This window comes from Balaenoptera physalus (assembly GCF_965194825.1).
Source record: "Balaenoptera physalus genome assembly, chromosome: 1".
In the NCBI taxonomy this organism is placed as follows: domain Eukaryota; kingdom Metazoa; phylum Chordata; class Mammalia; order Artiodactyla; family Balaenopteridae; genus Balaenoptera; species Balaenoptera physalus.
The window spans coordinates 96,327,435-96,341,170 of record NC_138882.1 but is presented as its reverse complement, the minus strand read 5'-3'; the positions used below and the strand labels follow the sequence as shown (position 1 = coordinate 96,341,170).

At 38.1% G+C, this 13,736-nt stretch overlaps 2 protein-coding genes across 4 annotated transcripts in view; both read right to left on the bottom strand.

Moving 5' to 3' along the window:
* RSBN1 (round spermatid basic protein 1) overlaps window positions 1–11,529 on the bottom strand; it is a 51,083-nt gene extending 39,554 nt beyond the window's left edge. For both annotated transcript variants that reach the window (XM_082458418.1, XM_082458419.1), the window contains exon 1: window positions 10,733–11,529. In XM_082458418.1, coding sequence (XP_082314544.1) covers window positions 10,733–11,438 — 706 coding nt within the window. In that variant the 5' untranslated portion in view covers window positions 11,439–11,529. The remainder of the gene's footprint in view (window positions 1–10,732) is intronic.
* A 17-nt stretch (window positions 11,530–11,546) lies between these two features.
* Window positions 11,547–13,736, bottom strand: part of PTPN22 (protein tyrosine phosphatase non-receptor type 22) — a 60,970-nt gene continuing 58,780 nt past the window's right edge. For both annotated transcript variants that reach the window (XM_082458392.1, XM_082458394.1), the window contains exon 21: window positions 11,547–13,536. In XM_082458392.1, the coding sequence (XP_082314518.1) occupies window positions 13,472–13,536 (65 nt within the window). In that variant the 3' untranslated portion in view covers window positions 11,547–13,471. The remainder of the gene's footprint in view (window positions 13,537–13,736) is intronic.

The window sequence follows — 13,736 nt, the reverse complement described above, 5'->3', positions numbered from 1 at the left end:
CCTACTATGTGCTTCCTTAATACTGTACTTCCCCTCTTACAGCATTAACACATTAATTTTCCACCTTTCCTCTAGACTGTAAGCAGTCTAAGGTCAGAGGTATATATCTTACCTTTCTTTCCAGAGCATCTAACATATGTGTAATCTGATCTTATTTTTATAATATTAAATACTCATTCAAACATTAAGTACCTATTATATGCCAGAGACACTGCTGAGCACTAGAGATACAGTGTTGACTGAGACAGATATAATCCCTACCCTCTTGGACCTTATAATCTAGTTGGACTTCAAAGAGAAAGTATCAGTATGCTACTCTAGATGCTGGGGAAGCTCTCTTTAGGAGGTGACATTTAGGCTGAGTACTAAATAATAAGACAAGCCAGGCATGTTTTCTAGGGAAAAATATTCTAGAGAGAAGCAAAGGACCTAAAGAGAAAAAAGTATGACTTATCTATATATATTTCATATACACACAACACAGAAAAGTATCTGGAAAATATACACCAAGGTATTAATGCTAGTTATCTAGGCCGGTAGGATTACAAATGTCTAGCTTTCTTCTTTTCTGCTTACCTATATTTTCTAATTTCTACAATAAACATACATTACTTTTATAATTTAAAATATTACTTTCAATTTTTAAAGGATTATCACAGATTGATAAACCCAAAATAGAATGGCATCTTTATTTACTAGTTGGGAAATAGTCCCAGCAAGAAATATTCAGGATTAAATAACAGGTATAGTCCTGACCAACCTTCAAGCTTGGTGTGGTATTTACTGTTTAGAATTTATCCACCCAAAAACAGTACTTCTGACATGATTCAAGTAATCCAGTGTTAAGACAGATACTCCAATTAGTCCTATTACTACATCTGGGAAGAACAAGTTCAATAACTTTTACAGTAAAGAATTTACTTCGGGGCTTCCTTGGTGGCGCAGTGGTTGAGAATCTGCCTGCCAATGCAGGGGACACGGGTTCGAGCCCTGGTCTGGGAGGATCCCACATGCCGCGGAGCAACTAGGCCCGTGAGCCACAACTACTGAGCCTGCGCGTCTGGAGCCTGTGCTCCGCAACAAGAGAGGCCGCGACAGTGAGAGGCCCGTGCACCGCGATGAAGAGTGGCCCCTGCTTGCCGCAACTGGAGAAGGCCCTCGCAGAGAAATGAAGACCCAACACAGCCAAAAATAAATAAATAAGTACATAAATAAATAAATAATTTTTTTAAAAAAGAATTTACTTGGTATAATATGTAAACATATGACAAATTACACCACTCAATACAAAATCATTCCAAGTCACCAGATATTACAGAAGTTATAAGACCTTCTAAGGAAAATATTTAAATGTACAAGTCAGACTTTGAAGTGAGTGTACAGATACCAAATGACTTTCATTCTGTTTAATATTTGATTTTAAACAACAAAAAGAAAGCCCTTCATTTGCAAGCATCACTTATAGGTAAACTGAAATCATATACCAAAATATAATGTAATTAGATTGCTTAAAGTGGCAAGAGAAAAAGCAATCTTTTATTTTATATGTAACTAAATCTTTCAGAATTCTTAAAATACTTAGTAACAGTAATTTGTAATTCTTACCAGATAAAATTAATCTAAATACTTTTCCCATATATCAAATCAGTAATTTGGGCAATTCTCCCAAGCAACTAAATGTTAATGCCATTAAATATAAAGGTTAGACCAATTTTAAAATAGTCATCTAATTACCCTCTGCTAAATGTTTTGGCAATTTCACAGGGGGAAAAAAAAAAAGCAAAGAAAAAGAAAAAGAAAAAATACCTATGAATAGATAGGTTATTTTAAGCTTCAGAGGAGGTATTTGGTATGCAGAAGATGAATTGTGACCTAGATCTGCCACTGAAATTAACACCAAGAAGGAGCTGCCTTGATTGTAACACATTTTCTATACTACTATCAGCTTACCAATGGTATTTCTATCATGGCCAAGGCTCTGTAGGTTTCATTCCAAAACTCATTTATATGAGAACCATTTAATTAGTCTAACACAGCCCATCTCAAAAAAAACACTGCACAAGGAAATGAAAAGGGCCTTAAATTGATTGTAATCTCATATTTCAACATAAAAGTCTAAAATATGAAATAAATTTCAATCTCCTCACTAATCCTATTTTTCAAATTTTGATTCTTATCTAAGGCTGAGATAAAGCTTGCCTTTGTTTATACAGAAATTTGAGACTACTTGTATCACAATAGCTAATGAATTTCCATAAATAAACAAAAAATTTATTTTTGAATTATTGTGATGGCAACTAATTGAGAATGGCATACATACACAAAGTTGTTAAAGGTTATTACAGTAAGTTAGTCACCGTTGCTTTAGGAGAATGATACTGGGGTTGTCTTGCATAGAATTAAAAATGTTATTTAAAAGAAAGTCTTTGCAATAAATATATCAAATCAATGTTGTATACCTTATATACCTTAAACTTACATAATGTTGTATGTCAATTATATATCAATTTTTTTTAAAAAGCAATGTCTAAAGTCTTCACAATCTTTCCATTTCTGGTAGAGTGTTTTTAGCTTTCCAGAGAATGTATTCAGGAAGTAATATTTTGAGTATTTCCCTACAGTGCAGAAGTGAGTATTTATTGACATCAGTTCTTTTACAGAAAAAGAGCCAAGATACACTGCATCTGTGATTAAGGAAAGCTTTCACATATCGAACTGTGAAATTAAATATAAAGAGAAGTATGTAATTCTACAGAGAAAGATACAAACATTTGAGCGATAAATTGCTGGCTGTCTTAAAAAAGGTCATTATAACTATATATCAATACATGACACTATCAATAAAATCCTCATATGTGCTAATACCATTAATATTATCAGCTATTAAATAGTACCATTTATTTAACATCACTATTGAAAGCTTTCATTAATGAAAAAAAAAATTATCTTTCCACATTACAAAACTTTAGTTCATTAACACCATTTTTATGCTTGAATTACAGCTTAGAACTGAAAAATACGTAATATCCTCAATTCCTAAAAATCATGGTGGATAAGCAAAAGCAAAACAATTATAATTTTTTATATTTTATTAATCATAATAAAGAATAAAGGCTAAAGTTTTATTTTCTGAAAGTAAATTATCTTTGGTCTTATTAAAAGTTCTTCCAGCTCCACATGAAATCCTGACTAAAAAGGAAAAACAAAAAACTGCAGGGGGCTTCTCTGGTGGCGCAGTGGTTGAGAGTCTGCCTGCCAATGCAGGGGACACGGGTTCGAGCCCCGGTCTGGGAAGATCCCACATGCCGCGGAGCAACTGGGCCCGTGAGCCACAGTTACTGAGCCTGCGCGTCTGGAGCCTGTGCTCCGCAACAAGAGAGGCCACGATAGTGAGAGGCCCGCTCACCGCGATGAAGAGTGGCCCCCGCTTGCCACAACTAGAGAAAGCCCTCGCACAGAAACGAAGACCCAACACAGCCAAAAATAAATTAATTAATTAATTAATTGGAAAAAAAAAAAACTGCAGATCTGGAAGCCATCATTTTAGTAAATCACTGTACAGTTACAACATTGCTTTACTTTACCTGCCACCCCTCTAATTATGGTGTTTAAGAGTGATTGGCTAGATTTGAATCCCTGTCCTACCACTTCCTAGCAGTATTACCTTTTGCAAGTTAATTTCTTTGTACCTTGTTTCTCATTAATAAAATGGGGGAAAACAACAGCACCTCCTCAAAAAATCAGTGTGCAGAGTAAATGAAACAAAGCATATAAAGTATTTAGAATAGTCCCGGAACATGACAAATACTCAACACATGTTAACTACTATTATTACTCCAAAAAGTTTAATTGTAGAGGCAGTAGAGTGTGTTATTGAAGAGCAGATGCTTTTACAGTTAAACACACCCAGGTTAATGTCCCAGCTCCACTACTCACTAAGACCTCTGGGCAAGCTCATAAATCTCCTTAAACTTTTACCATCTAAAATGTTATTAATGGTAGTATCTATTTCAGAGTTATTGTAAGAATTAAATGAGACAATGAGTATAAAGCCCTCATCTCAGTATCTGACACACAATTAAGTTCTCCCTCACCATTTTTATCATTTTAATAATAATAATATTTGATAACATTCCTTGAAATAATTGGCAATAATTCTGGGATATCAAAACTAGAGCTAGAGAGACTTCCCTGGTGGTCCAGTGGTTAAGAATCTGCCTTCCAGGGACTTCCCTGGTGGCACAGTGGTTAACAATCCACCTGCCAATTCAGGGGACACGGGTTCGAGCCCTGGTCCAGGAAGATCCCACATGCCACAGAGCAACTAGGCCCATGTGCCACAACTACCGAGCCTGTGCTCTAGAGCCCACAAGCCACAACTACTGAGCCCACGTGCCACAACTACTGAAGCCTGTGTGCCTAGAGCCCGTGCTCTGCAACAAGAAGCCACTGCAATGAGAAGCCCGCGCACCGCAACGAAGTGTAGCCCCCACTCGCCACAACTAGAGAAAGCCCACACGCAGCAACCAAGACCCAGTGCAGCCAAAAATAAATTAATTAACTTTTTTAAAAAAAGAAAAAAGAAAAGAATCCGCCTTCCAATGCAGGGGACGCAGGTTCAATTGATCTCTGGTCAGGGAACTAAGATCCCATATGCTGCGGGGCAACTAAGCCCGCATGCCACAACTGGAGAGAAGCCCACACCCCGCAACGAAACACCCGACGCAGCCTAATTAATTAATTAATTAAAAAAAAAACTAGAGCTAGAAATTATCAACCTAGAGTACAATGAGGTGGACCACAGAGAATCACATTAAAAGGGGAAAAATCTCTGAAAGAGGGAAGAAGACTATTATTCATCAAGTGTCTGCTAGGGATCATGTATGTTATCTCATTTTAATCTCCAAACAAACCAGTGAAGTAGATATATAAATCCTTTTTACGGAGAAGAAAACAGAGCTTGAAACAAGATATGTTACCTATATTAGGTCACAAAGGTAATAGGTGACAACCTAGATTCAAACTCTTACCTGACTCCAAAACTCTTCTTTCTGCCTTCTCTATCTACTCCCCTTAGATGTTCAACTAAAATTATCTAATTCCAACTAATGGACTTGAGGTGGCTTGGAAGAACCTCCAATAAATGGAGCATCACTACATTCAACAAATATTTTACTGAGTGCCCACAACACGATAATTCTACATAATCACAAAAATAACATTATTTAGGTTATGCAAAAAATGTCCTTAAAGGCCTGTTTTCCTCTCTCTTGGTGGGTAAAGTAAAATATCAGTCCCTGAAGGTGTTGCTCTGATAAATGAGATTATCTGTTTATCTCAGTTCTCTGTATAATCCCCCAATAATTCCCCACTCCTATCACTGAAAACAATAAACTGTTTCTAAATTAAAATTCCTGCCAATAGCTTTTTGACATCACAGAAAATTTCAATTTGTTGTGTGACGTAGGGACACTTTCCCTGTGAGAGCAGTTGGGCAGTTGGTCAAAGATGAAAAATGTGAGAAAGGAAGGCTGACTCACTAGAATATATAAGAGCAATCCTGTCATTTGAATGACAGTGGAGAAGAGAGCTATGGAAATCAACTTCCTCCTTTCCTTTTTTAAAAAAATATTAAACTACTACTAAAATCATTAATTTATTAGCCAAGAATAATTAAGAAGAAGCATTACTTATTTTGATGGAGTTTTTTTTGAGGAAGTTTGTTCTAGGCTTTTATGAGCAATAAGAGGGACAGAAAAAATTAAGATTTCAAAAGACAGGTAACTATCATTTAATTAAGATTCAAGCCTGTTGCTTGCAAGAATCAAACAATAGTTTAGTATCTCTTTATTAACAATGTAAATGTGCTTAGTGGAAAGTGAAAAGCCAACAGGACCATGAGTCAAAAAAACTGGGTTCTAGATTCAGTTCTATCATATACTAACTAGAAAAGCTGAAGTGTGACACTTCAGCTCTTCGAAAGTCACTATACTTCCCATTTTACATACGAAGCAAGTTTACCTTAGCATTTACAGATTAAATTTTTGTTTCAACTATTTATGAGCAACTCCAAATGTCTGGAATCAAAATTTATAATTAACCTATACATGAATTTGGATTGAGTACTGTAGGGCTGGTGTGCAGGAACAGGTCTCTCAGCTGAATGATCTATCTCAGGGATCAGCAAACTTCTTCTACAAAGAGCCAGATCATAAGCTTTGCAAGCCATATCGTCTATCCCAACTACTGTCTATACTGCTGTAGTGCAAAATCTCCCAGAGACAATACAATTGAATGAGTGGAGTGGTGTCCCAATAAAACTTTATTTCTGGACACTGAACTTTAATTTCATATGATTTCGTATGTCATGGGTTTTTTCCAACCATTTAAAATGTAAAAACCATTCTTAGCTCAAAGGTTATACAAAAATAGGCAGTGGAACTGATTTTTGACAAAGGTACAAAAGTAATTCGATGGAGGAAGGATGGTCTTTTCAACAAAAGGTGCTGGAGCAGTCGGATATCATAGGCAAAAAAAAAAAAAAGAACCTCAACCTAAACCACACACATTATACAAAATTAACTCAAATGGATCAGAGATTCAAATGTAAAAGTTAAAGTTAAATAAAACTTTTGGGAAAACAACAGGAGAAAATCTTTGGGACCTAGGTCTTGGGAACTCAGACATGGCACCAAAAGCATAATCTATAAAAGAAAATCAACAAATTAGACTTTAACAAAATTTAAAATGTTTGCTCTCTGAAAGACCCTGTTAAGAGGATGGAAACACAAACAACAGAGTGGGAGAAAATATTTGTAAACCATTATTCTGATAAAGAATATACATATCTGTAATATATCAAGAATTCTCAAAACTCAATAGTAAAAAACCAAACAATTCAATTAGAAAATGGGCAAAAAACTAAAGAGACATTTTACTGATGAGACTATATGGACAGCAAATGATGGCATGAAAAGATGTTAAGTATCACTAGCCATTGGGGAGATGCGACTTAAGTCCGCAATGAGGTATCATTACACATTATTAAAACAGATAAAAATAAAAATAGTAACAATATCAGACACTGGCAAGGATGTGGAGAAAGTGGATCTCTCATACATTGCTGGTGGGAATATAAAGTGGTACAGATATTCCAGAAAATAGTTTGGCAATATCTTCTAAAAACAAAAAAACAAAAACACAAACAAAACATGTACTTAACCACATGACCCAGCAATTGCATTCACAGAAAAATGAAAATTTACATCCACACAAAAACCTGAACATGAACGTTCACAGAAGCTTTATTCATAATGGCCAAATTGGAAACAACCAAAATGTCCTTCAACAGGTGACTAAACTGTGGTATATCCATACCATAGAACACTACTCAGTAATGAAAAAAATGAGCTATTGATACATACAACTTGAATAGATCTCAAGGACATGCTGAGTGGGAAAAAAATCTCAAAAGATCACATACCATATATATTCCATTTATGTAACATCCTCAGAATGACTAAATTATGGGTTGGAGAACAAATTAGTGGTTTCTAGGGGTTGGGGAAGGTGGGGAGACACAGGAAGTTCTAAGATTACAAAGAGATAGCACAAGGGGGATATTTGTGGTGATGGAATAGTTGTGTACCTTGATTGCAGTGGTAGTTAAACTACCACTACAGGTGTTAAAATGGCACAAAATTATACACACACCATTGTACCAATGTTAATTTGTTAATTTTCTGGTGTTGATATTACACAATAGTTATGTAACATGTAACCTTTGGAGGAAATTAGTGAAGGGTAAAGACCTCCCTGTACTATTTTTGCCATTTCCTGTGAATATATAATTATCTCAAAATAAAAAGCTAAAAGAGTTTCTGAAAACCTGCGGATAAGGGAAGGGAAGACATAGTTCTGTAAATAACAAGGGTCTAGTCACTCTCCTTATTAATCTTAGAGTTGTTTCAAGGATCAAACATGATAAAATAACAAAAAGCAGTTTTAATAGTACCTAATAACAGCCAGACACTTAAGTGCTTTCCACATATTGTCTCACTTAAGCCACAAACAATCTTATAAAAGAAATAGCACAACACCATTTTACAGACAGGAAAACTGAAACTGAGGGAGCTTAAAGTAATTTGTCCATGGTCACACAGTAAGTGGTAGAGCCATGATTTAAACTCAGATTGACTCCAGAGGCATGCCTCCAGCACATCACTATAACAAGTATAAAGATATTTAGTGGAAAAACAAAAGGTATCCATCAAAGTGTAGTGCAAAAGCGTGGATTAAACAAAGGTTAAACCAGTTTATTTTCTGTAAGATTCTCAGAACTTTTAAAATGCCAGTGTGTGTCATATAGCTAGGAGGCTATTGTATTGTTTTTTTCCTCAACATATTTGGCAAGGGAATCTTTCCCTCCAGAATATATAATCCAACAGTCTCTCATTCAAAAGTCAAAATGTTTAAACTGGAGTTATTGTGGTGATCATTTTGCAATATATACAAATACTGAACCATTACTTCGTACACTTAAAAATAATATAATATTATGTGTCAATTATATCTCAATTTTTTAAAAAGTTAAAATGCTTAAATGAGCTAATCTTAACCCACTTTCCTCCTTCACATACTAGCAAACCACAACTGCTTGGACTACACTGTCCAATGTGGTAGCCAAAAGCCAAAAGAACTATTTAATTATAAATTAATTAGAAATAAAATTAAAAATTCAGTTCCTCAGTCACACTAGCCACATTTCAAGTCTTCAAGATTTGTTCAAGGGCCACATATGACTAATGGCTACCATACTGGACAACACATTTATAGAAAACATTTTCATCATCGTAGAAAAGTTCTGTCAGGCAGCACTGGGTTAAAAGTTTGTTTTTGTTTGTTTTTTAAAGACATGGCCTCTGCAATTTTCAGAGACGCACACTGTGTTATGAATTATTATACATGTATTTGCCACTATGCCACTATCCTCCCATAAAAGGGGGCTAGGTCAGAAATTCTTAATGGGACTGGCTACTGCCACTCTGATGCCAAGGCACAGGGAAAAGATAAGCAAAGAAGTGGAAAAAGTGAATAGCAAACAGAGAAAGCAACATCATGAAGCTGGAGGATGAAGCTTGAACTCGGATTCAGGAGACTTGGGTTCTACTCCCTATTATGTCAATGATTCTTTTTTTTTTTTTTTTTTTGGTACCTGTTACTAATTAACTGTGACTAGACAAGTCTCTTCACTACTTTAGGCCTCAGTTTTCACTCTTCAACAATACAAATTTGACTTGGATGATCTCTAAGATTCCCTCTAGCTCTGTACAGTTGAAACACACAAAAACACATACACACATGAAATGAGAAGGTGAGAAATAAAGGCACAAATAAAAGAGCGCAAGATCACTGCATAGTAGTGGTGGAAATTGGCATTCCTATCAGTTTGGCATAAATTCTACTCCTGAGGATAAGACTTGGATACCACCAAAGGAAGAAAGATTTAGTTCAATTCAATAAAAACTTACTGAGCAATTATTTGCAACAAACTGTACTATCTGGAAGTAGCACCACACACACACACACACACACACACACACAAATTAATGAGGCCTAGGTGAAGACCAAATATGTGGAAGAAATCCAAGACTCACCAAACTTGAGATTGAAAGACTAGTTCATTAACACGTAATAACTGCCCCAGTACTAAGAAACAGAAGTATTTTAAACTCTTCTTGAGGAGACAACTCTAACAAATTATATAAAATCATATACAAAGTACAAACACATAGCATAATCAAAATTCTTATCCCTCCCCCCCCCCCATACCCTTCTTCTAAAGAGAAAGTAAATAAATGCTACAGGTACTTGGGAATAGGAAAACAGCAATTTTGGTCAACCTAACTTCTCTAGAACCCACACTCAGATAGTCGTACATTTTCTGGGCTAAATAGTCTTGATTTTAGTGAGTTTACTGGAAATAAATAAATTCTCAATCTGTTGCACCGGGTAGATGAAAAAGCAACTGGAATTCTTGTCTCTACTATCTCCTACTGAACTTTTCAGAGGCTTGGTTGGTCCTATTTTCTAGGATCAAAGGGGAGAGAAAACCTTCCCCATCCCTTTTCTGAAAATTGAGATTTCATATGAAAATTAAAAATGAGTTTTACTTCCACATAAAAAAAGAACAAAGATAAATTGCGTTTGATAGCTCACCTTGCAGAAGCTAAGGCAACCAGTGAGTCGAGCTAATCTCGGTACAAATTCAAACTCCTTAAAGTCCCAAACCATACTCGTGAATATTGTGGAGCAGAGGAGAGTGAATATTCAAGCTTTCCATCAAGGAAAACAAGGAAAAAAGGGATTTCAACGACAAGCCTTTACTTTAGACAAGCAGTTTTCAATACCCCACCTACTAATCCCACGCTAAGGACCGCGCGGCGCGGAAACCCTGGCGAATTTGAAAACAAACGTCGGTAAAGGCTCGAGGAGGGGGGACTGGTAAGGGGGTTGGTTAGTAACTGACAGCTCGGCCTCGAAGCGAGAAGCTTCAAGTAGGTCAGACGGTGTCAACGGTTTGAAATCCAGGATCCACCCCAGTGGGCTTAGGGGAGTAGAGCAGCAGGAGGTAAGCAGGGAGCTGGAGTCTTTCAGGGCTAAAGGGGCGGGATATCGCAACAGAGAGAGACCTAGATAGAGCCCAAGCTCGGGGCAGTTCGGCTGCTCTCACCTCTCTTGGGGGCCTTGATTAGAGGCACCCCTCCAGTCCTCTCGCCGTTTTCCTGCTTGTCCTTGTGCTTGAGCTCTCCCGGAACGCAGGAGCCGGGGTCAGCATCAGAGCCGCGGTGGTGATGGTGCTTGTGCCGCTCCTTGTGGCCCTTATGCTTGGGCCCGGCCGCGCTCACCGTCAGGGGCGAGAAGGTGAAGAGGGCCGAAGTGCCCGGGGCCGGGAGCGGGGCAGCGACAGCGGGCCCGGCGGGTGCCAGCGAAGGTGGCGGCGGAGGCGGCAGGAGCAGAGGCTCAACAGGGCCTGGGACGGTTGGGGCTGCATTCGTTGGCGGCAGCGGCCCGGGATGTTGGCGGCTGCGACGCCGCCGGTGAGGGGGAGCGAGAGGGGGGTCCTGGCTCGGCCGCCCCCGCTTCTCCTGAGACCCCCCACTGCTCGCTCGGCGCTGCCGCTTCACTCCCCGCGGCGAGACCCCAGCGTGGGGTTTCTCCTTCCCCTCTTTGTCCGGCTCCTCCTGCGCCGCCACCGCCCGTACTATGCGGACCGCTCCGACCTGCGCAGCCATTTCACCCACAAACACACATTTAAATGGCCCGACCGCCCCCCCGTCCGCGTACCGCGCAAGCGCCGCCCGCGCACGGCCCGCTGGGCATTGGAGTCTCTCCCCCACTCTCCACTTCTCGGCCATTCTTCGTCCAGAGCTGAACATGGCCGGAAGCAGTACTTCCCGGAGCTTCTCCGCAGGGCCCTCCAACCGAGCTCTATTGTAAAGCACTCTGGGCCGCGCAGAGCCTCACGGGAGCGGTAGTTCTCCGCGCCCCCGCCGCGTCGCTGGGTCGGTGAGCAGAGGAGCCGAAAGGGAGCGTGCGCCGAGTCACGCTTCGGGCTGCGACGCAACCGCCGCTGGGCGGAGAGTTGCCGCCAACCGCCTTAACGGCCGAAACGATGTTAATGGCTTTCAGTCTGTCGGCGCGTTCCCATTATCGTCTCCGTGTGCCCCTCCGTCATTTTACACGGAGGAGGTGGTCTCCATAGTTACTTTTCAATTTCCTATTCCTCTCATAACCTTTGTGAGGTAAAAGAATCCCCGGCCTTTTACCCCTGGACAAACGATGAGATGCAGAGGAAAAAGGAACTTGGTAATATGTCAAATGAGGGCGATTTTGCTTTAAAATCGAACGGAGCTGCAAATCAGACATTTCTGAACCTCTTCCTGGCCACTGATTGCTATGGTTACAAGTATAGGCGCGACAAGGCAGGTGCAAGAACTGCCTGGGAGCCTGGTGAGCACCGCCCACCTCGCCGTCGAGCCACATCCCCTCTAGTGCCTGGAAATGTAGAGTTTATCCATTATTTTGAATCCTTCCCTACAATTACGGGAAAATTCTAGATGGAAAAGAATGTTTTGAAATTTCTTAATAAGATTTTTTTCAAATCGTAAGTATACGATTGCATAAATTTGAGAAGTGTGTCTACCAGAGAACACTCCAGAAATCGTCACTACTCACCAAGGTTTCCGCCCAGAAATTTATTTACAATTTGATCGTCACTTTACATTTTACCGCCTTGATAAAGATATTTGGAAATAATTGATTACAATAAAGTACTCAGATAAAATCTCTGTGGTTTGATGACACTAGTGCCTGGAAAAGTACTCAGCTCGATGAACACTATAAAGTTAGTTTAAAAACCAAAAAGTTTATTGAGCACTTCTTGTATACACTACACTACAATAAACAGGTAATATTTCATCCAGTGTGTGCCTTCATTGGGATTCCTAATGAAAAATATTGAAGAACAAATGCTGTTTAAGTATTTCATTTTTTAGAGAGTTATGAACTCTTTAAGTGAAGTCATTAGGATAAGTCAGAGAAATCCTTTGTAATAATTACCCACTAACATACTTGTTACATAAAATTAGATTTGAAAGATCAACTTTAAGATAAGGCAGATCCATATTCATATAGAAAAAAATTTTTAACTAGTAGTACCTCTAGTTAGTTGGATATAAATTGTACGTTTATATAGGACCTTTGAAATGAAAAAAACTGCCACCAAAAGATAGCTACTTTGTTGATTATTCTTCTAGATTTGGTAACTGAATAACATTGGCTAAAGCTTGTCAGGAATGTGCTTGAACATCTTGTTATTTGGTATATCCAAACGAAAAACTGATTACTGTCATTACATATATATTGTATTCTCTTTAAATATAACTTCTTTTTCTTACTACTCTTGTTTCCCACAACACTTGGAAAGATGTATACTCCATTTAAGCAAAAATAATTCCCAGGGAATAGTCATTGTCACAAGCAATAATTTTGTACTATAACCACAAGGTAAGATTTTTCAAAACATTTTTTATGGTAACTTCTGACAATATAGACATTTAATTGAGATCCAATTTTTACAAATCTTTTAAAGTTTATATTTATGTAGGAAAGTAAAGTAGACTAAAAATAACTTCCAAAAATGAAAACTAACTCCATTGTAGAACTTTCTCATACAGCATTCTCTATACATAGCTTAAATGACAAACTCCTATTTGTGCTTTCCAACCCAGTGTAAATGAGATGAAAATGTAAAACTTCTGACATTTATTTGCATATTGCTTTTAAAAGCTATTAACACATTACTGTATCTTCATGGTAGATATTATGAATATACAGCACTTATTCTAGCTAGCAGTATTCTAGTAGTTTCATTTGCAGATTCCCTTGCAGCTGATTTTCCAAAGTTGTGTTAAATATTCCAAGTTGATGGTGGGTTCCTTGGTCCTTTGGGTTTTGAAAAACGATTTGCAAAACCTGGGAACAAAAATAAAATTGAATGAAAAAAGAAAGATTTCTTATACAGAAATGAACACTTGGATTTTAGAGTATATTATAATATGTGCAAATACATGGATTTTTTTCTAAAAGGTTAGACAGCATCTTTGATCAATTTAGTAATTTTTTTGTAAAAGCATTCTAGTAATTATGTTAGTGCTTAAATGATAACAATAGAA